Source organism: Oryctolagus cuniculus, chromosome 17 (genome assembly GCF_051225735.1).
Source record: "Oryctolagus cuniculus isolate XC-2025 breed Fujian yellow rabbit chromosome 17, ASM5122573v1, whole genome shotgun sequence".
Taxonomy (NCBI): Eukaryota; Metazoa; Chordata; class Mammalia; order Lagomorpha; family Leporidae; genus Oryctolagus; species Oryctolagus cuniculus.
In genome coordinates, this window is record NC_142883.1 from 52,826,959 (window position 1) to 52,847,206 (window position 20,248).

The following is a 20,248-nucleotide window of genomic DNA, read 5'->3' on the forward strand; positions in this document are numbered from 1 at the left end:
GAGAAAATATATACCTTTATTTAAAAAAAAATCGTTTCAACATTCTTTGAAAATAGAAGAAGTTCCACCTGCAAGTCACTGCTGACCAATACAAAAACACAGCAGGAATTTTGAAAGAAGCTCTCAGCAAAACAACAGAACCAGAAAAGACTAGAATCGGGTTCCCAGAAGCTTGGGACCCTGCTTAAACAGCCTGGATAAGGTTAAAATGGACTCACTCAAGTCTTTGTGAAGTTAACATTTTTATTCCTATAATAAATATCCCCCTCCCCCTGCCCTGCCGCACCCTGCCGCCATGGAACCCACCTGTATCCCCTCCCCTCCTGTAGCACCTGGGCTGTCCTCCAGTCTGGAAAAGAGCCTAAAGAGCCCCTCAGCCCTTTAACAGCCCTCCCCATGACCCAGGAGCCCCGGCAGTGTGGACCCTATTTCCTGGAGCTCCCCAAGTGGCCACCACTGCAGGCACAGAGGGATTAGGTAAGAGGGTACAGGTGGTGGAGGCTCAGCTGCCCGCACACCTGGGGAGCAGACCTCCACCTGTGTGTGAGCTGGGCTGGAAGATTGTTTGCCATTGTAAGGCATTGGTGGACTGACTGGGCCTCCATAAACAGTAGCTGCTCCCTAAATGACCCACTCCTCAAGTGAGACCTGGTCTAAGGCTTTTCCGGGGTGGGGCCCCCAGCGTGGCATCCCCAGGTAAGAGGCCTTGGCCCACAGCTGACAGCACCTAGGTTTCAGCGTCCCTGACAAGCCCAGCTCCTTCCTTCCCCACCCTCCTCACCCAGCCCAGCCTGAGAATCCACCTCGGAAACTGGCCCAGCTGGTGCGGCCTCTAATGAATGGTTGGGTCATGGGGAGGAGGAGCCCGGGCTGGGAGGGAGGCTGGAGCCCCCAGGGGTTAATTTGCCCACATAGTTCTCAGCTGACTCAAGTCTCACCTGTCAGGCTTCCCCACCTCTTCCTGCCTTCCTGTGCAGCTTTAAGAACCCAGGACTCAAAATCTAGACCCCGTCTTCGTGCCTAGGGGAACCCCTGGTTCTGTCTGGGCCACTCCAAGCCCTGGTTTCTGACGTGGCTTCAGCTCTCAGGGAAGATTTTCTACAGCCTTTCCCCAGAAATCCTGGGCCAGCACCTCTCGCCAGCTTTTTTCTAGGGAAGGCCTTCCAGGTTGGCAGGTTGGAGACAGGGATGACTTGGGGCTGGAGTACCATGAGGTTCGTGTGCCTGGGCCCCTGCACCGCCCCTTCTGTCTGTTCTGGGGACAAGCTAGGGAGGTTCTGCTGGTGGGCCGTGTGCGCCAGGACCTTGGCCAGCACAGCTTCCTTGTGTCTGGCCTGGGAGGCCCACCTGGCTGCCAGTAAGTCACCGGGCAGGTGAGGTCTATGCCTCAGGTGACCCTGCCAGAGAGCAGTGATCCACCACCTCCCAGCCTGGTCAGTTCCAGCCTACAGGAGGGGAGGAGACACACAGAGGGCCGCGGCTCAGCCCCGCCTACCTCCCTGTCATGCCTTAGCCCTTGATGGGATGGGAAGCCCCTCACGGAGAGAACCATCACAATTCCAATCCAATCCCATCTCTACTCTCTCTCCTCCCAGATCCTGTCCACCCTTCAGAGCTTCCTATACTGGGTCTGCTGGAGGCCCCTTCTGCCCCCTCCCAAGCCACATCCATCCCAGCCACGGAGCTGGCAGCTTCCTGAGCAGCTTGGCTGTCCCTGCATGTGCCACCGCTCATGCCTGCTTCCTCACCAGCAGCACCCAGGGCAGGATGGCGGCCACCACGGCCACCACGGCAATGAGGGTGATAAGCAGGAGGGCCCGGGAGCGGCAGCAGAAAGAGCGTGTGGAGCTGGGTGCCGGAGAGGCCTCTGAGAGCTCGGCCAGGCTGCGCCGTGGCAGCACGCTGTCCTGCTCCCCCAGCGGCATCCCGTGGCGGCTGATGACGAAGATCTGTGACTCCCGGGGCAGGCTGGGCAGCAGGTCCAAAGGCAGCTGGGCCCCCTGCCCCGGGCTGCCCGGCAGTCTCGCCTGGCTAGGGTTGTGTCTCCAGACCGGCTGGGAGATGGCCAGGGGGTTAGTGTGGCCCAGACTGTCTGGTGGGAGCACCGAGGGCAGGCCCACAGGCACGGCCAGGGTCTGTGAGCTCTTGTCCAGCATGGAGGGCCAGCGGGAGCTCTTCTTGCTGAGGAAGGTGACGTAGCGGCAGATGGGGCAGACGATGGTCCTCTGAACCTGCCCGTCCACTCGGGTGGACAGCAGGTACTTGACGAGGCAGTCATGGCAGAACACGTGGCCGCAGCTCAGCGTCCGGCTGGCGCCGTCTAGGTCCCGGAACTTCTCGTAGCACACGGGGCATTCGCTGCCCGAGCTGTCCTTGCTCTCCCCTTCTGACATGGCTGCCCGGAGAAGGCAGGACTTAGCTGGGGGTGGGGGGAAGGGTCATGAACCTCGGGCCTTTCTGGCCTTCCCTCCCCTCCACCTCCACCTCCACCTCCCTGGCTTCCCTATCCCTTCTGCTGGGCACAGCCTCTTCTTCCTTTTCCTCCTGCTCTTTCCTTTTCTGCTGCCCCTGCTCAGTGGTCTACTTCAGTTAAACCAAGACCCAAGACCTAGAGCCCAAGACCCTTAAGAGGAGACGAGCAGGTGCTTCTGGGAGGGGTCTTTGGGAGGTGGATACCAAGAGACCCCAGCCGATGGGCTCGGGGAGAGGTGTGTGCAGTGAAGGAGGGTACCTGAAAGACCTGATGCCTCACCTCAACTGTGACTGGCCCTCAGGGTGAGGTCATCACCTCACCTTTTCCTGGTTCTATGCTGGAAATGAAGACAGGAGGCCCCAGTTCCCAGGGCAAGCAGGTGCCTAAGATGACCCACACCCAGCGTCAGTCCAGTCCCCAGCTTGGGCCTGTACCCAGAGTGGCCATTTCCCAGAAAAGCCCTGCTCTTCCTTCCGCTCCCTCCTAGCTGGGGCTGGCTGACACACCGGGTTTCATCCAGCTGTTAGACTGTGCGCCTCTGTGCTAAGTGCAGCCATAAAGCAATGACTGTTTTGAAAATAAAGCTCAGAACTTACACATCCAAATGCCTGCTGGCCCTCCGAGTGGTTAGCTCAGGAAGCTGTGGGCTCATTCCTCCGCCCACCACAGCTCGGTCATTCTTCAGATTCTTCATCTGGGGCTGCCTGGGGCAGTGAGAGAACCTTCTGCTTAACCTTGGTGAAGGCAGATATTCATCCTTTGAGGATACGTCTGGTAAATTGGAAATGGCCAAAAGTCACCGAGAGCCAAGTCTGGGGAGTGAGTAAATGAGTGATTGAGTGGCATGAGACTGAAATCAAAGATACAGACACACTCTAAAAGGCAAGGTGAGTTACAAGTAGAAGTCCCCAAGGTGTTCTCAGCACAAGTGTTGCACTCAGTGCCTGACTTCGAAGGGAAAGACCTGCTTGGCCAAGTGGTTAGGTCTTCGTTTAGAGGTCCCCGTGTCACAACTATGTTGTCTAAACTTATCTAGAACTTTCTAAAGAGGGAGGACAAGTTATTGAAATATTCTTCCACCAACGCCAGAGTCCAAAGACTCTAGGATGCACTGACAACGTATGAGGATATGTCAAAAAGTTTGTGGGAAAATGGAATTAAGGGGCCAGTGCTGTGGTGTAGTGGGTAAAGCCACAGCCTACCACACCAGTATCCCATATGGGACAGATTCATGTCCTGGCTGCTCCACTTCCTATCCAGCTCCCTACCAATGGCCTGGGCAAAGCAAAATAAAATGATGCAAATGTTGGGGCCCCTGTCATCCATGTGGGAGAGCCAGGTGAGTCTCCTGGCTCTTAACTTTGGCCTAGCCCAGCCCTGGCCGTTGAGGCCATCTGGGCAGTGAACCAGTGGATGGAAGATCTCTCTGTCTCTCCCTCTCTTGCTATACTGCTTTCAAATAAATAATAAATAAATATTGAAACAATACTAAAAATAATACAATTAAAAGACAAGTTTATTTTGGTAAAAAAAATGGAAACCCTTGCAGTTTTTCGTAATATGCATTTTCCATAAAGTTTTCAAATATCCCTTGTACACATGAATTTTGAAAGTTTCTTTCTCCAAAATAAACGAACTTTTCCATGCTACATTTAATTCACCTTTTGGAGTACCCTTACAGAGCTCTGTGGAAGCCCCAGACCTGGGTGATGATGTAATGGAAACAAGATCAATTATTAGGCAGGACAAACTGTAAAGACAACAAATCGTTTGTAATCACTTCTCCTTATTGCCTTCCTTCCAAATCCATTTTTTCCAGGTTGAAAATGCCCCATACCTAAGAAAGAGCGACATTTGCAGGGGTTTCCTGTCTAAGTCTCCGGGGGTCCTCAGCGTGGTCCCCAGGCTGGAAAGGGAGTCGAGTGCTCAGACTTGGGGGCTGGGTTCCAATCTTTGATACACTCATTACTGTCAGTGTAACCTTGGCCAAGGTACTTCACCTCTCAGCTTCAGTTTCCCATCTGTAAGATGAGGCTGATAATAGAACTACTTCCTCTCAGAGCTGTCTGGCACACAGGAAGTGCTCAATAGATAGTAGGTGCCATTATACTGGTGGAAACCCCTCTCCTAGCCCCCAAGGCAGTTATGGTGTCTGCTTTCCCCTCCTTCCTTCTTGTCCCCAAATGTTCTTGACTGCGGATGACTGGGGAAAAAAAATCACATCCTCTCCACAGAGGGGCAGCTTGCCTCAAATCAGGATAACTGAATACAACAGTAATTAGATAGCTGATGGGTAGTGGGCCAAAATGAAGATGGTAACTTCAGTGTTTCTCAGTTGTTCTCATAGCACACACTTTGCAAATGTTAATATCCGGGGTTAATATCAGGATGACCATGATTTTCTTCAGGCAACCAACTACCAACATGTTATCCTGCATTTCCAAACTCCCACAGGTGTATGGTGGGCAAATCTACCCATCCATCCATCCCTCCACCCATCCATCCAATTATTTGACAGATACTTACTGAGTAACTGCTACATGCTAGGTACTGAGCTATTGGACTGATCAAGAAAGTCCTGTATGAAACTTTAGAGCCTGGTGGACATAAGAGATCATTATAAATAATGACAGGTGATCAATAGCTTGAGTTGTTTGGATAACTGAGAAGTAGGATTCACAGTAGGCAGGAGGACAAGAGGATTTGAAAGGACTTCAGTGTCACTCAAGCAAACAGCCTGGTTGTTTAGATGAGCAGAGCCCAAGGTCACCAGGGAGGATGATGGAGAGGGAGAGGGAGAGGGAGATGGCAGAGACGGAAGATGCTGTGAGTGATGGAAGATTCTGAGAATCGACTGCTAGACTGGGTGACCAGCTGACGGCAGCAGCAGTGATAGGAGCACTGTCCTTGGGGTGAGCAGTGGGGAAGAGGTGAGCTTCTACTTCACATTCAAGTTCAAGGAAAAGTAGAGGGAATCCAGGGAGTGCCTGAGACAGCCTAGATCCCTGCCGAGGTGAGGGCCGCCCTGCACACTCCTTTCCCCGCAGCTGTGCCATGCACGCCGGGCAGTGCCGCCTCCTTCCCACCTTCCTTCCGCCTCCCTTGCTCACTTGTTCTCTGACCCCTCCCTCCTCGTGTCTCTCCCTTTCCCTTAGTGCCGCACATTCGATTCTCCATCCCCGCGCTCCTCTGATGGGCCTGCCTCTGCTGGGGTGAGGGAGGGGGCAGCAGCAGAAACGCCAGGTCCGTGCTGCCGTCTGCCAGGTGCTGTAGGCCTGGGGCATCCCCATAGCACCTCAGGAGCCTGAGGGGAAGAGGAGGACGGGGACGTCGTTCTGGGTGAGCTGGGACCAGGGCTGTGCTAATCATAAATAATTACAACAGCGGCCATTTATTGAACACTAATTACGAGCTTGGCATTTTGCGTGCCTTCCTCGTTGACTCCTGACAACAACTCTGGGAGGTAGATATTATCTCTGTGTTGCCAAGGAGGAAACTGAGTCCCAAGGCTTCTGAGTGAAGTCACTTGCTCAAAAATCACACTGCTAGCTAGCACAGGGCAGACCCAGGATTCGAACCCATGCTCTGTGCCTTTACCTCATAGGGGACTCAGATGGGCCTTTCAGACGTGGGTCAAAGGAGTAATGAAGAAGCTTGATGGAGAAGTGACTACAAGCTTCTCTCCATAGAGGGACCCTAAACAGGGTTGTCCCTCCGGCCACTTGTGGGGCAGGGAAAGACTTTGGCTGGCCCATGGGAGCAGATCTTGTAGTGTTCCAGTGCCCAGCCTCGCCCACGGCCGCAGCCTGTTTTGAGAACAGGGCAGGGGTGGAGTGGATATCACCATCCCAGAGAAACCACCCCTCTCCGGACAGTGAGCCCGTGAGGCAGAAGTGACACTTTCAGGACCTGAGGTTCCCTCCCAGAACCCCAGCACAAGGCCCTGTAGCTTCAGTTCTGACTGCTTTCCCACTCGTAGGTACCACTCACATTCTCTGTCCCTCTCACACACATACCTGCATCATTCACACTTCAGTCCGGAACACTGCCAAGCCCCCGCCTCCCTCTCCTGCTCCCCACCCCCCTCCAAGCCGGGCCCCTGGACTCACTTGGGCCGGGACCAGCCAAAGCAGCATTTGCCTTCCTTCTCCCCCGGGGGCTTCTACAGAGCCGATGGATCGGAGGCAGCCAGAGGTGCTGGGCAGCCGGCTCGATCTCCTCCAGCCGCTGTCAGAGCACCTGCCACCCTGGCATCTTCTAATGACTGAGCAGCCGGGGACAGCACCGCCAAGTGAATGCTGCCCAACCCGTTTGGGGCCAGGAGGCTCTTGGCGTTGCCCAGGGGTTTGGCAGCTGCTGTAGTCAGGTGACCTTGACAAGGATGCTAGGATCGGAGCCCCTGGCCTGAGGAGGAGCTGGGGACAGGAGGGAATGGGACAGGTGCCTGAGAGATTCTGAGGGTCTTACAATGGAAACAGGGTCTCCCCATCCCGCTCCCCACCCCCAAATAGTCCTTCCCACCCCTTGCCCATTTTACAATCCCCACCTTTTCCTGGAGAACCCCATACACATGCACACATTCACTCCTTGTGCAGGTGAAGGGGTCAGGGAGGCTGTGGCACACAAAGTCACATCCTAATGTGTGTGATATGGCTTTGTGCCTGCGTCATGCCTCAAACATGCCTGAAAGACCAAGTGCCACTGGCAGAGAATGCTGCTGGTAGGACACCAGCTAGTTGGTGCCCGCACGTGTGCAGAAAGCAGGCCCTGTCGCCACGGGAAACAGGCAGGTCTCCCCAGCGTCTGTATCTGATGCTGTGACAGCAACAACATGCTAAAATCTGTAGAGAAATCTGGAAGGAAACACGTCAGACTTAATGGTATTTCTCTCTGGAGGGACTTAGCAAATTCTGTGGAGTGGTGATACTAGATTTTCCACCCTGAATGTATGTTTCTTCAGTGATAAGGAAAAAGGAAGGAGCAAAGCCAGGGGAACTGGATATCACTGGGCGGGAGTGGGGGGAGTTCCTCTTAGAAGGCCCCCTCATCAGTCTCCTTCTAAAGGAAAAAAAGTAGGCTTTGAGATCCAAGGCACAGCCAACCATGGGTGTGACCCCCTTGGACGATCCAGGGTGACCCCTCTTCTGCTTGATCACCATGGCCTTGGCCTTGAAGCTGGTTAGGTGGACCCTGGGGGCAGTGCGCATGAGGCCACCTCCCCCAGGGATGTGGAGATGGGCAAGTGGGAACTGTCACAAGAGACCTGTGTCTTCTCCCTAGGACTCCCCCCAGATTTAGCAAATAAGGACAGTCTGAGTATGCCCAGGGAAATCTGAATTTCCAGTCAACAACAGATTTTTTTAAAAAGGTTTATTTATTTTTATTTGAAAAAGTTAGAGAGAGAGATCTTCCATCCATTGGTTCACTCCCCAAATGACTGCAATGTCTGGGGCTGGGCTAGGCTGAAACCAGGAGACGGAACTCCATCCGGGTCTCCCATGCGGGTTCAGCAGCATCTTCTGCTGCTTTCCCAAGTGCATTAGCAGGGAGCTGGATCAGAAGTGGAGCAGCCAGAAATAGAATTGGCACTCATCTTGGATGCTGGTGTTGTAGGCAGTTGCTTTACCTGCTGTGCCACAACACCTGGATTTTTTTAAAAAAAGATTTATTTTATTTCTTTGAAGGGGGGTGAGGGAGAGAGAGAGAGAGGGAGAGAGTCTTCCATCTGCTTGTTCACTCCCTAAATGACCAAAATAGCCAGAGTTGGGCCAGGCTGAAGCCAGGAGCCCAGAACTTCAACGGGGTCTCCCACGTGGGTGGCAGGGGCCCAAGCACGTGACCATCTTCTGCTCCTTTTCCAGACACATCATCAGGGAGCTGGATCAGAAGCAGAACAGCTAGGACTCAAAGCAGAGCCCCGATACAGGATGCCAGCATCACAATCAGTGGCCTACCCCACTATGCCACAATGCTGGCCCCTAACAGATGTTTCTTACTGTAAGTATGTCCAAGGCAATATTTGGAACATACTTATGCTAAAATTCGTTGTCTATCTGAAACTCAAATTTGACTAGACATCCTGTGTTGCGTCTGGGCACGTTGGTCCCAGAGGGCTCCCCAAACTTCTCTCTTTCCACAAGCACCTCTAGGGGCTCATTGCAAAGTTCTGAGCCCCTTCAGCAACGTACGGTTCTTGACTCTGCCTAGGGCTTTGCCTAGGCCATTGCGTCCCCCAGGGAGGGGACTGACCCCAGCCCCACCCCCTTAGACTCAAGTCTGTAGGTTGTGATTTATGGGCGGATATGGAGTTCCTGAGGCTCCGATATCTTTTCACGATCTTTTCAGGCCATTTCACAAAGCCTGACTTTGAAGATTGCCTTTACTACATATTTACGACTGTAGTCTGTCGTGGTCTTGTGTTCTAGAATAAGAATTCTGGGTGGACACTTGATCTGGTGGTTAAGACTCCACTTTAGGACACCTGCATCCCATATGGAGTACCTGAGTTAGCATCCCAGCTCCATACCCAATTCCAGCGTCCTGCTACTGTGCACCCTGGTAGGCAGCGGTGATGGCTCAAGTACTTGGGTCCCCATCACCTATGCTGGGGACCTGAATTGAGTTCCCAGCTCCCGGTTTTGGCCTGGCCCAGCCCCAGCTATTGCAGGCACTTGGAGAGTGACCCAGCAGTTGGGAACTCTTTCTTTGTCTCTCTTGAATAAATACATATTTTAAAAAAAAGAATTCGACTTTGAAAATTGTATACACATATATATGTGTGTACACACACTTACCTAAGGGAGCAAATACATCAGCCAGAGACACCCCAGCTTGCATTGCTTCAGCAGGTCGGCTCCAGCCATCCAGTAAGTTCCTGAGAGAGAGATGGGCAGGGCAGAGGAAATGAGTTGTCAGGAAAGGCTGGGAGCACAGGTGTATTAGCAGGAGGATCTGCACTCTAGGGTTTGGTAGTGGAGAATGCTGGGAAATCAGGCCAGCACAGGGCTGCTCCACGCGAGCTTAGAGGTGGCAGTGACTGAAGAGGAAGCACCAGGTCCCTCGGGTGAGTTACTCATCCTCTGAGCCTCCGTTGCTTCATCTGTAAAAACTGCGGGTAATGCTACCTGTTCTATAGGATTGTGGTGACAGTGAAATGAATGGATGCAATGACAGGTGTGGAAGAACACCTGGCATGCAGTAGGGGCTCAGTCATGTTCTCTGTCATTGTCACCATCATTGTCGTTACTACTGTGGCAAAAAGGGAGGACTACAGCTTACAGAGGGGTAAGAGGACGTGAATTCCTACTGATTCAGGAGCCTGATCCTTCTGTTTCCAGCTCAGTGGGTAGGATGCCTGTTGCACACACCACCATGCCATTTTTTTTTTTTTTTTTGACAGGCAGAGTGGACAGTGAGATAGAGAGACAGAGAGAAAGGTCTTCCTTTTGCCGTTGGTTCACCCTCCAATGGCCGCTGCCGGTGCGCTGAGGCTGGCGCACTGCGCTGATCAATGGCAGGAGCCAGGTACTTATCCTGGTCTCCCATGGGGTGCAGGGCCCAAGCACCTGAGCCATCCTCCACTGCACTCCCTGGCCACAGCAGAGAGCTGGCCTGGAAGAGGGGCAACCGGGACAGAATCCGGCGCCCCGACTGGGACTAGAACCCGGTGTGCCGGCGCCGCAAGGCGGAGGATTAGCCTAGACCACCATGCCATTTTGGGGCTCCTGCCCTTCTCTGACCTTCCGTGCAGACTGAATCATGGGAGAATAGTTTACAGTTTGGGGAGGGGTGGGACCAGGGGTCTTTGCCCCTGGGTGGGCCATGCTGGAGAGTTGTGTCCAGTTCTGGGGCCACTTACAGGGGTGTCTGTCCTGAGGCACCAAGGTGTGTCCTGGAAGAGACCAACAGGCTGGGCATGGGTCTGGACACCGTTTGAGCCCCACTGAGACAAGACTTTCCTTAGAAAGACATTTTTGTGAGGGGAGGGGCTTCCCGACAAGGGGAGGTTGACAGCTGGGGCTGGCTGAGCACTGAGCCATGGTGGGTATGGCTTCTGCAGGGCGTGAACAGCTGGGCCAGGAAAGAAGTTCCCAAATGCCAGGATCACCTGGAGACTCGATTAAAAAGCAGATTTCTGGGTCCAGCGCTGTGGCATAGTGAGTTAGGCCACTACCTGCAATGCTGGCCTCTCATATGGGCGCCAGTCTGAATCCTGGCTGCTTCGCTTTTTTTTTTTTTTTTTTTTTTTGACAGGCAGAGTGGACAGTGAGAGAGAGAGAGAGAGACAGAGAGAAAGGTCTTCCTTTACCTTTGGTTCACCCTCTAATGGCCGCCGCGGCCGGCACACCGCGCTGATCCGAAGACAGGAGCCAGGTGCTTCTCCTGGTCTCCCATGGGGTGCAGGGCCCAAGCACTTGGGCCATCCTCCACTGCACTCCCTGGCCACAGCAGAGAGCTGGCCTGGAAGAGGGGCAACCGGGACAGAATTCGGCATCCCGACCGGGACTAGAACCCTGTGTGCCGGTGCCGCAAGGCGGAGGATTAGCCTAGTGAGTCGCGGCGCCGGCCGCTTCACTTCTGATACAGCTCCTTGCTAATGCGCCTGGGGAAGCAGCAGTTCATGACTCAGGTACTCGGGCCCCTGCTACCTCATGGAAGACCCACAGGAAGTTCCTGGCTCCTGGCTTCAGCTTGGACCAGCCCTGGCCATTGCACCCATTTGGGGGAATGAACCAGCAGATGGGAGATTTCTCTCTCTCTCTCTCTCTCTCTCTCTTCCCTCCTCCTCCTCCTTCTCCATCTCTGTCACCTTGCCTTTCAAATAAATAAATAATAAATTTTTTTAAAAAAATTCTTAAGACAGGAAATTTTACATTCAAGGTATTTTGCCACAGGATTAAAATGTAACTATTGTTGTTAGCAGTTAGTGTTGTGCATCTTATTTATGTTTATGTCTACATAGGCCAAAAAAAAAAAAAAAACAAGTGTGGGTTTGTAGTCCCTTTCTTTCACGGTGCAGCACGTGCGTGATTCTGCTCACCCTCCGAGGCTTCTCGGGGCTTGCTCTCTGATCAGCACATGCAGAGTAGAGTCTGTTTGTAGCAGCTTCCCCAGGGAACGCCAAGGAGCAGCCTTGGTGTGGGAGGCTCTGGCCTTGGAGGTCTCTAGGGACCAGGGTTTGGGGGTGGGGGCTCCTTCCTCCAGGCTGGATGGATGAGGGGCACAACCCCAGGCCCCCAGGAGCCCACAGTGGGACCCACTCCTCCATGCTCCTCACCTGCGCTGTCCCCAGCATTCTCTGTAGTGGCTTCTCCACGGAAGTGGGGTCTTCACTGCTCCCAGCCCTCCTGCTCCTTGTCCAGCATCTGTTCCATCCCTGCGGGGAGGGGGTGAGGGCAGCAGGTAGGGGCAACCCCAACAGGATGGGGTCACTGACGCCACTGGAACCTTCTGTATGCCAGGGCCAACATCTGAATGAGAGCACAGTGAGTTACCCCGAATGTTGAAGGCAGAGTGCGGAGGAGGCTGGGCCACAAACACAGATCAGAAGCTGCTGGCCCTGCCTGGAAGTTGGAGAGAGAAGAGGAGATTGGGAAGGAGGAGGGAGAGAGGGAGAATGTGAGTTCACAGGATCAGACCGCCCTTTGCTGGGTGCCTGGCTGTCTGTTTCTGTTACTGCTGTCCGTGAAAGGCACCTGACAATGACCTTCACCAGCGACTCGTTCCCTGGTGGACATGCCTAGAGTACTGAGCAGGGCCCGGGTGAGGGACACAGGGCTGTGTGCCACTTGGAACAGGAAGCCGTGGCCCAGAACACCCAGGAGAGCCAGCTCCAGTCCCACAAGGGACACAGGGCCAGGGCAAGTGCATGCTCATGGTGACCGAGGTTTGGTGATGCCCAAGGGGCAGAAGGTGGGGCACCTTCCCGTCATGCACTTGTGTGTGTGTGTGTGTGTGTGTGCACATGATCATGACCCTCCTCCCGCCCTGCCTGCACCCCCCAGCATCCTCACTGGCCTGGTAAACATGGGCAGGTGGGAAAGCTGACCCAGCGGTGGCCAAGGGACCCCAAAAGTGTGGAGTGAAGGATGAGGATAACCCAGTCCCCAGGGACACCTCTGCACAGAGAGAGAGAGAGAGAGAGAGAGAGAGAGGCGCAAGGGGAGACATGGTCTGCTCCACTGACTCCATAGGGCACCCTGCTCACCCCCTCCCCAATCCCACAGCTGGCAGGGCTGACTGACTGAGGCCACAGGCCCCACGGGGAGCCTAGGGGAGGAGCCTGTGGGGGTGGAGTCTCCCCACACTGTCTCCACCCACTTGCAGTTGTCAGGCCCTGGCTCACTGTTTGGGCTGCTCAAGGGCCCACCTGAGGTTTCCAGGTGCTTCTCCCCAAGGGGACCACCACGCCTCTGAAACCTCTCTTCCCAGTCTCTTTGTTGCTGTCCCTCATTATTACAGTCTGGGGCTCCTGGGACACACTTTGGGCCTCTGGGAAGAAAACAAAGAGGCCTCTCCATCCAGGAGGACACTGTGGACAGGCTCTCCTTCTGCAGGCCCTGATGGGCACACAGCAGCTTGGTAGGCAGAAGGAGGGCTGGGCTTCATTCCCAACTGGCCCCCGGGGCCTCAGCCCCCTTAGCTCCACCTGCACAAGGCAGGCGGCAGCCACAGGGCTCGCCACAAGACTCCCCTCCCTCTGAAGACTGCCGTGGCTCCCTGTGGCTAGAACGCCTCGCTACCGCAAGGGAGGCAACCCTACCTGATGCAGCAGTGCAGGGGCCTGGTACTATGAGAGCTCAGTAAGGAAATGTTTGTGCCAGCGAACACCTCTGCATTTTCAAGCCAGAGCTGGGGTGCTGGGCTGGGGCAGGGCCGGGGCGAGGGGCTGGCTTTGGGCAACATGACTGACCGTTTTACTTTCTGTAAATGTCTTTGGAACCCACACTAAAATCCCTTCCCCAGAGCACTGAGGAGCTACTGGCTGGCCGGAGAGAGGAGAGGGAGCCTATGACTGGTCGTAGCCTCCCCTCGGCCACTGAATGGCAATGTCTGTGAGAAAACATGGTTTGGGGCAGGGGCTTCTGGAGGTGAGTCTGGGGAAGACGGGACGTGCGCTGGTGGTGGTGGGGGGCCGGGGAAGGGGAACCTCTGGTCTAACGGTTGCTGGTTGTAATTACTGCCATATCTGGGTGCCACATGTACGTTGGTTTATTTGATGTTTAAAAAATGAGCCATGCTTTCAATTTAAATACTTACTCTAGCCATACACTCACTGCCCCTGCTTAATAATGTCCATCCTTTAAAACCCCATAAGTGAGAATTTCGCCTTAAATGTAATTTCAGCACAGGTTGGGGACTCTGGTTATGTTAGGTAGGAAGTTAGAAATTGGCCTCTGTGTGTGAGAGGGGCCTGAGGCAAGCAAAGCTTCTGCAGAAGCAGCCCAGGATTTTACACCTTCCAGGTGGTCTCAGCCCTTCCCCCAAGGAAAGCTCCCAGGAGAGTCCTCTCTCCCCAGCACCAGATGGGTCACCAGGCCTGATAACACTGAGCCTTCCTCCAGGGCAGGCACCTTAGGGCAGGCCCCTCTGCCAGTGCCAAGTGGGCTCCCAGTCTGATAGCGCTGAGTAGTGAACCCTTGAGAGGAATTTCACCTGATTCACACTCAGCAAGCCCTTTGTCCTGGAGGAGGAGGAGGAGGGAAAGGAGAAACAGCGGGAAGAACTGGACCCCTTTCCCTTGTAAGCCGCAGTCTGAATACAGACTCAGCACTCAGCTCTCTGCTGAGCCGCCCGCCTGGCCTGCCAGGTGTAATCTGTCCATTTAACCATGTGACCTGGCTTTCGCCAGGTCACTCTCATTCTGTCCCATCCTGGTCTGATGGGTGCCCTAACCCCACTAAACCTCGCTACCTTGCTCACCACTGCTCTGTCTCATGTCTGAATTATTTCTTGTGCGAAGACAAGAACCTACACCACCCATCTCCACTAACAGTTATACTATGTATATATATTTAAAGATCTATTTTATTTATTTGAAATGTAGAATAACAGAGAGAGAGACAGAGAGAGACAGAGAAATATCTTCCATACACTGGTTTACTCCCCAAAGGACCACACAGCCAGGGCTGGGCCAGGCCAAACCCAGCACTCCATCCAGGTTTTCCACATGAGTGACAGAAGCCCAAGCCCTTGGGCCATCTTCTGCTGCTCTCCCAGGCACGTTAGCAGAGAGCTGGAACGGAAGCGGAGCAGCCGGGACTTGAGCCAGTGCTCCGGTATGGGATGCCTGCATTGCAGGTGCCAGCTTCTCTGATTATATTTTTAATTCATGGTAAAAATCAACACACGCTTTTGAGTAGAAACCTGTTCACTTGTGGACCACTTAAAGTGGCTGTGGGCTTTGGCACATGCTGACTTGGACGTGTGGCTGAAGGCTGTTGGGGATGAAGCCTGGGGTCCCACAGCTGGAAAGAGGTGACTTCAGGACTTTCGGTGGCCGAGGTTCAGCGCTTGCTCTGAGGGCCCTCTGGGTGAGGAGCCACAGGTGGGATCAGAACAGAAAACCCTGAGGCAATAGCACAATTGTGATTGAAACCAGCAAGGAGGGTCAGTGCGGCTGTGGCAAGGGCCTGGGCCGGGGAGGAGGCAGAGATGAGAAGGGGAGTGGCACCAGGCAAGCAGGAAAGGGCTGAGTAATGCCCCAGGCCCACGCCCAGCCCGGCCACCCCATGCGCTGCCTCCCCGTCATTCATGCAGCCCAAGTGCACGCCCTGCCCTGGGATTCCCTCTCACTGGGGTCACAACACACAGGCCTGGAGCTTGACGAGCTGCAGGTGCGGAGGTGCATTGGGAGAGGTGGAGGGAAGTCGGGGAAGGGAGGGAGGAGGGAAGTGGGAGAGGTCTGTTGTAGGGCAGGCTCCCTGGTTGTAGTGGCAGCGCAGGAAGTAGTGTTTCTGTCTTTGACCCTTGATTAGTAAAGTCACCCTTCAGGGGCTGGTGCCATGGTGCACTAGGTTAATCCTCCACCTGCAGCGCCGGCATCACATATGGGTGCTGAATTCTAGTCCCGGTGGCTCCTTTTCCAGTCCAGCTCTCTGCTGTGGCCCAGGAAGTCAGTGGAGGATGGCCCAAGTACTTGGGCCCCTGCACCCGCATGGGAGACCAGGAAGAAGCACCTGGCTCTTGGCGGCCATTTGGGGAGTGAACCAACGGAAGGAAGACCTTTCTCTCTGTCTCTCTCTCACTGTCTATAACTCTACCTGTCAAATAAATTAAAAAAAAAAAAGTCACCCTTCATTCCAGAACTTTTTAAAAAAGATTTATTTATTTGAAAGTCAGAGTTACACAGAGAGAAGAGAGGCAGAGAGAGAGAGAGAGAGAGAGAGAGAGATGTCTTCCACCCGCTGTTTGACTCCCCAGTTGGCCACGGCTGGAGCTGTGCTGATCCGAAGCCAGGAGCCAGGAGCTTCTTTCAGGTCTCCCACGTGGGGGCAGGGGCCCAAGGACTTGGGCCATCTTCTACTGCTTTCCCAGGCCACAGCAGAGAGCTGGATGGGAAGAGGAGCAGCCAGGACTAGAACTGGTGCCCATATGGGATGCCGGTGCTTCAGTCCAGGGTGTTAACCTGCCACACCACAGCACCGGCCTCCTCATTCTAGAACTTAAACCCACCCAGACTGCCTTCATTCTTGGGCAGGTAAGGCCAGAACCAGGCACAGAGTTGGGGTGGATATGATGATGATAAAAATAGCCCTCGAGGTACAGCTGGTTAAGCTTTCACCCTCCGTGAATGCTGGTTGCAGTCCCAGCTGCTCCACTTCCAATCCAGCTCTCTGCTAATGCACCTGGGAAAGCAGTAGAGGATGGCCCAAGGACTTGGGCCCTTACACCCACGTGGCAGACCCAGATGGAGTTGTAGGGTCCTGGCTTTGGCCTGGCCCAGTCCTAGCCATTGCTGCCTTTTGGGGAGTGAGCCAGTGGATGGAAGATCTGCCTGCCTTTCTCTTTCTGTAACTCTGCCTTTCAAATAAATAAATAAATGTATTCATCTGCTGAAAAAAATGTGGAAAATTCATAAAAGCACACAAAGAAACACACCAGCCTTACGCCACTTCTGTAGATAACTACCTTTAATATTTGGTGTTTATTCTTCCAGCATATATATACATAACATGTAATATATAACCATACCTAATGTGTAGTTATCTTAAAATAATTACATATTGTATGTGTAAGTATAATATATAATTATTTTTAAGATAGGTGAGATCACTTTGTATAAATTCTTTTAGGACTTTTTTTAAAATTTGTTATCTTGTAATCCCAGTAAACATTCCTTTACACCCTCATTTTTAATGAATGTAGTAATTTATTTCATCTCGATATTTAGTGAGTTTCCAATTTCTTCTTATTGTAAAAATTCCTACAGTAAGAGTTCTTTTTATAAAAAGCCCAGTGTTACTTCCTTAACGTAAGTGACTAAAATGGAAGTGAGAGCTCGAAGGATCCCATTTTACGGTGTCTGATAAGTGTTGTCAATTTTCCTTTCAGGAAGGCTGTACCAATTTACATTCCCTCCAGTGGTGTGTGAATTTGCCTTTCGTCACTTCCACCTTATCTTCACCAAATGACAAAAAAAAAAAAAAAAACCTTACAATTTTCCGCTTCCCTCTGTCGTCACTGTCACTATACCAGTTCAGGCTGCCAGCAGCCTCTTGTTTGGAATTCCATAATAAAAGCCTCTGGCTTTTCTTTGAGCTTCCACACGGCTCCCCTCCTCCTGCTCCTGTGGCACGCAAGAGGGTCAGAATTATCATTTAAAACATATATGGGGGTGGATGGGCTCTTAGCCCATCCTGTGTCCCATGCCCGAGGGCCTGGGTTTGATTCCTGTCTCCAACTCCTGACTCCAGCTTCCTGCTAATGCAGACCTTAGAGGGGCCACAGGTGGTAGCTCAAGTGATTGGGGGCACATGGGGAGTGAACCAATGGATGGGATATCTCCTCCTCCCCCTCCCTCTCCCTCTCCCCCTCCCCATCTCCCCTGGCTCAGGGCTTTGGTTTGCCCTAACCCTGGCTATTGGGGGCATTTAGGGAGTGAACTAGTGAATGGGGATCTCTCTCTCTCTCTCTCTGCCTCTCAAACCATTAAGATAAAGTGTGTTTTAAAATAGGCTAAGAAAAACACATTACCTGTTTGATACTAACAGTGACAGTTCAAAGAGAAACGACAGCATCGGTGTGTAACAGCAGTTACGGATGCACATTGCATCTTTAAAGGGCTGGTTGGAAAAAAAAATCAGCCACCACTGATTTTCTAGAGAAAAATATTCTTCAGGAATAAAGGTTGCATAAAAAGGATTACAAATGAAAACAGAATTGTCACTTAAAAGGACTGTACTGGGGGCTGGCGCTGTGGTGCAGTAGGTTAATCCTCTGCCTGCAGCGCCGGCATCCCATATGGACGCCAGTTCCAGTCCCGCCTGCTCCACTTCTGATTCAGCTCCCTGGTATGGCCTGGGAAAGCAGTAGATGGCCCAAGTCCTTGGGCCCCTGCACCACCTGGGAGACTGGGAAGAAGTACCTGGCTCCTGGCTTTGGATCAGCTCAGCTCCGGCCATTGCAGCTATTTGGGGAGTGAACCACCAGATGGAAGACCTTTCTCTCTGTCTCTCACTCTCACTGTCTGTAGCTCTACCTCTCAAGTAAATAAATAAAATCTTTTAAAAAATAAGAGAACTGTACTTAAAGAACTACCAAAGACAGAAAGAAAATTATCCCAAATGGAAGCACAGAAATCCAGCAATGAATGAATGAAAAGAAGTAAATATTTAGGGGGAAATACATGAACATTGACCACAAAGAACAGTAGCATCTTGGGTTTAAAAATCTATGAAGAATTAGTTGACAATAGCAACCAAAAAGCAGGAGGGAACTAAGTAGAATTAAACAGTTATTAGATTCTTGGGCTGGCGCCGTGGCTCACTAGGCTAATCCTCTGCCTTGCGATGCCGGCACATCGGGTTCTAGTTCCGGTCAGGACGCCGGATTCTGTCCCGGTTGCCCCTCTTCCAGGCCAGCCCTCTGCTGTGTCCAGGGAGTGCAGTGGAGGATGGCCCAAGTGCTTGGGCCCTGCACCCCATGGGAGACCAAGATAAGCACCTGGCTCCTGCCATCGGATCAGCGCAGTGTGCTGGCCGCAGCGCGCTGGCTGCGGTGGCCATTGGAGGGTGAACCAATGGCAAAATGAAGACCTTTCTCTCTCTCTCTCTCTCTCTCTCACTGTCCACTCTGCCTGTCAAAAAATAAATAAATAAAAGATTCTTGCATTATCTGGGGTGTGATAAAGTTCTAATAATTTAAGGATAAATGTTATGTTCGAAAGGTAACCAATAACAGATAATAAAAATGTATGATTAAGAGGCTGATGGAGTAATTTTAAATTCCTGGATATTTCAAAGGAAGGGAAGAATGGCATACAATAGGTATATTTTCTTAATATGTCTTTGACTATTCGCATCTCTTCTGCTATGAACTTACCTGTATCTTTTGCCCTGTTTTTTATGTGGCTGCTTTTCTTTTCTTATTGTTTTTAGATGGGTATAAATATTAGCTAATAAAAATGTGTGTGAATGTTGCAAATACTTTCTGGTAGGGACCAGTTTTAAATCTGTACTCCATAACCGGTGGTCAGACCACCAAGGGCTGGGTTTGTTCACCGGCTGCTTGCCTCGATGCCAGCGAGAATGTTGCATTGAAATCTTAATGCTTGGCACGTAGTAGGAGCCCAAGAAATGCCTGCTATTTTGAGCGGAACTTAGAAGGGCCAGGACTAAGAAAACCAGAGGTGCTGCATTATTTGCATTTGCAAAGAGGCACGTGGCTCACTGAGAGAAAGAGCGAATGCTGACATAAACTGAGCAAGACAGACCAAATTTGCTCCAGTTTGCTCAGATGCCTGATTGCTTCTGGGGAGCAGAAAGGTGTGATGCAAACAGTCGTCACCACTAGGTGGCGCTCTAGAGCCGCCATATTGCTCTCCAGACCCCCAAGGCCAAGATTATTTTTTCTTTCTTTTTTTTTCTTTGAAAGGCAAAAAGACAGAGACACAACAGGCTTATTTACTCCCCACATGACCCCAACAGCTAGGGTTGGGTCAGGCTGAATCCAGGAGCTTCATCTGAGTCTCCCATGTGGGTACAGGGGCCCAAGCACTTGACCCATCACCTACTGCCTCCACAGGTGTGCATTAGCAGGAAGCTGGCATTGGAAGCAGAGCTGGGACTGGAAGCCAATTGCTCTGCTATGGAATTCAGGCATCCCACGAGGTATCTTGACCTCTGTGCCAACTACCCACCCTAGAGCCCAGATTTTGTCTGAGCACTGAGATGGAGTGAAGCATGCTGAGCCTCCCAGCCCTAACTAACTTTTTGCCTCTGGGATTCTCCCAGACATGCAATCCCAGGATCAAGAGTTCCCACTCGAGGGAAACTATAGCATCCCATATGGGCATCAGTTTGAGCTGATGTGTGTTAGGAAGCTGGCATTGGAAGCAGAACTGGGACTGGAAGCTCTGTGGCTTCCACTCTCAAGTGGCTGCTCCACTTCCAATCCAGCTCCCTGCTAATGGCCTGGGAAAGCAGTGAAAGATGGCCCAAGTCCTTGGGCCCCTGCTGCTCATGTGGGAGACCTGGAAGAGACTCCTGGCTTCCTATTGGCTCATCTCTGGCCATTGCAGCCATTTGGGGAGTGGACAGAAGATCTCTCTCCCTC

General features: G+C 52.5%; 1 protein-coding gene across 2 annotated transcripts; it reads right to left on the minus strand.

Annotated features, from left to right (window-relative positions):
• On the minus strand, positions 1-6,739 carry RNF222 (ring finger protein 222). 2 transcript variants are annotated; one of them, XM_008270737.5, is made up of 3 exons: positions 6,583-6,739; positions 3,070-3,244; positions 1-2,419 (listed from the first exon to the last, which is right to left on the minus strand). In XM_008270737.5, exons 2-3 carry the CDS (start codon positions 3,071-3,073, stop codon positions 1,731-1,733), a joined length of 693 nt encoding a protein of 230 aa, XP_008268959.1. In that variant the 5' UTR covers positions 3,074-3,244; positions 6,583-6,739; the 3' UTR covers positions 1-1,730. The 2 variants fall into 2 exon arrangements, with proteins under 2 accessions (XP_008268959.1, XP_017204743.1); XM_017349254.4 differs by having other exon boundaries at positions 231-2,395; positions 3,070-3,285.
• Positions 6,740-20,248: the final 13,509 nt, after the last annotated feature.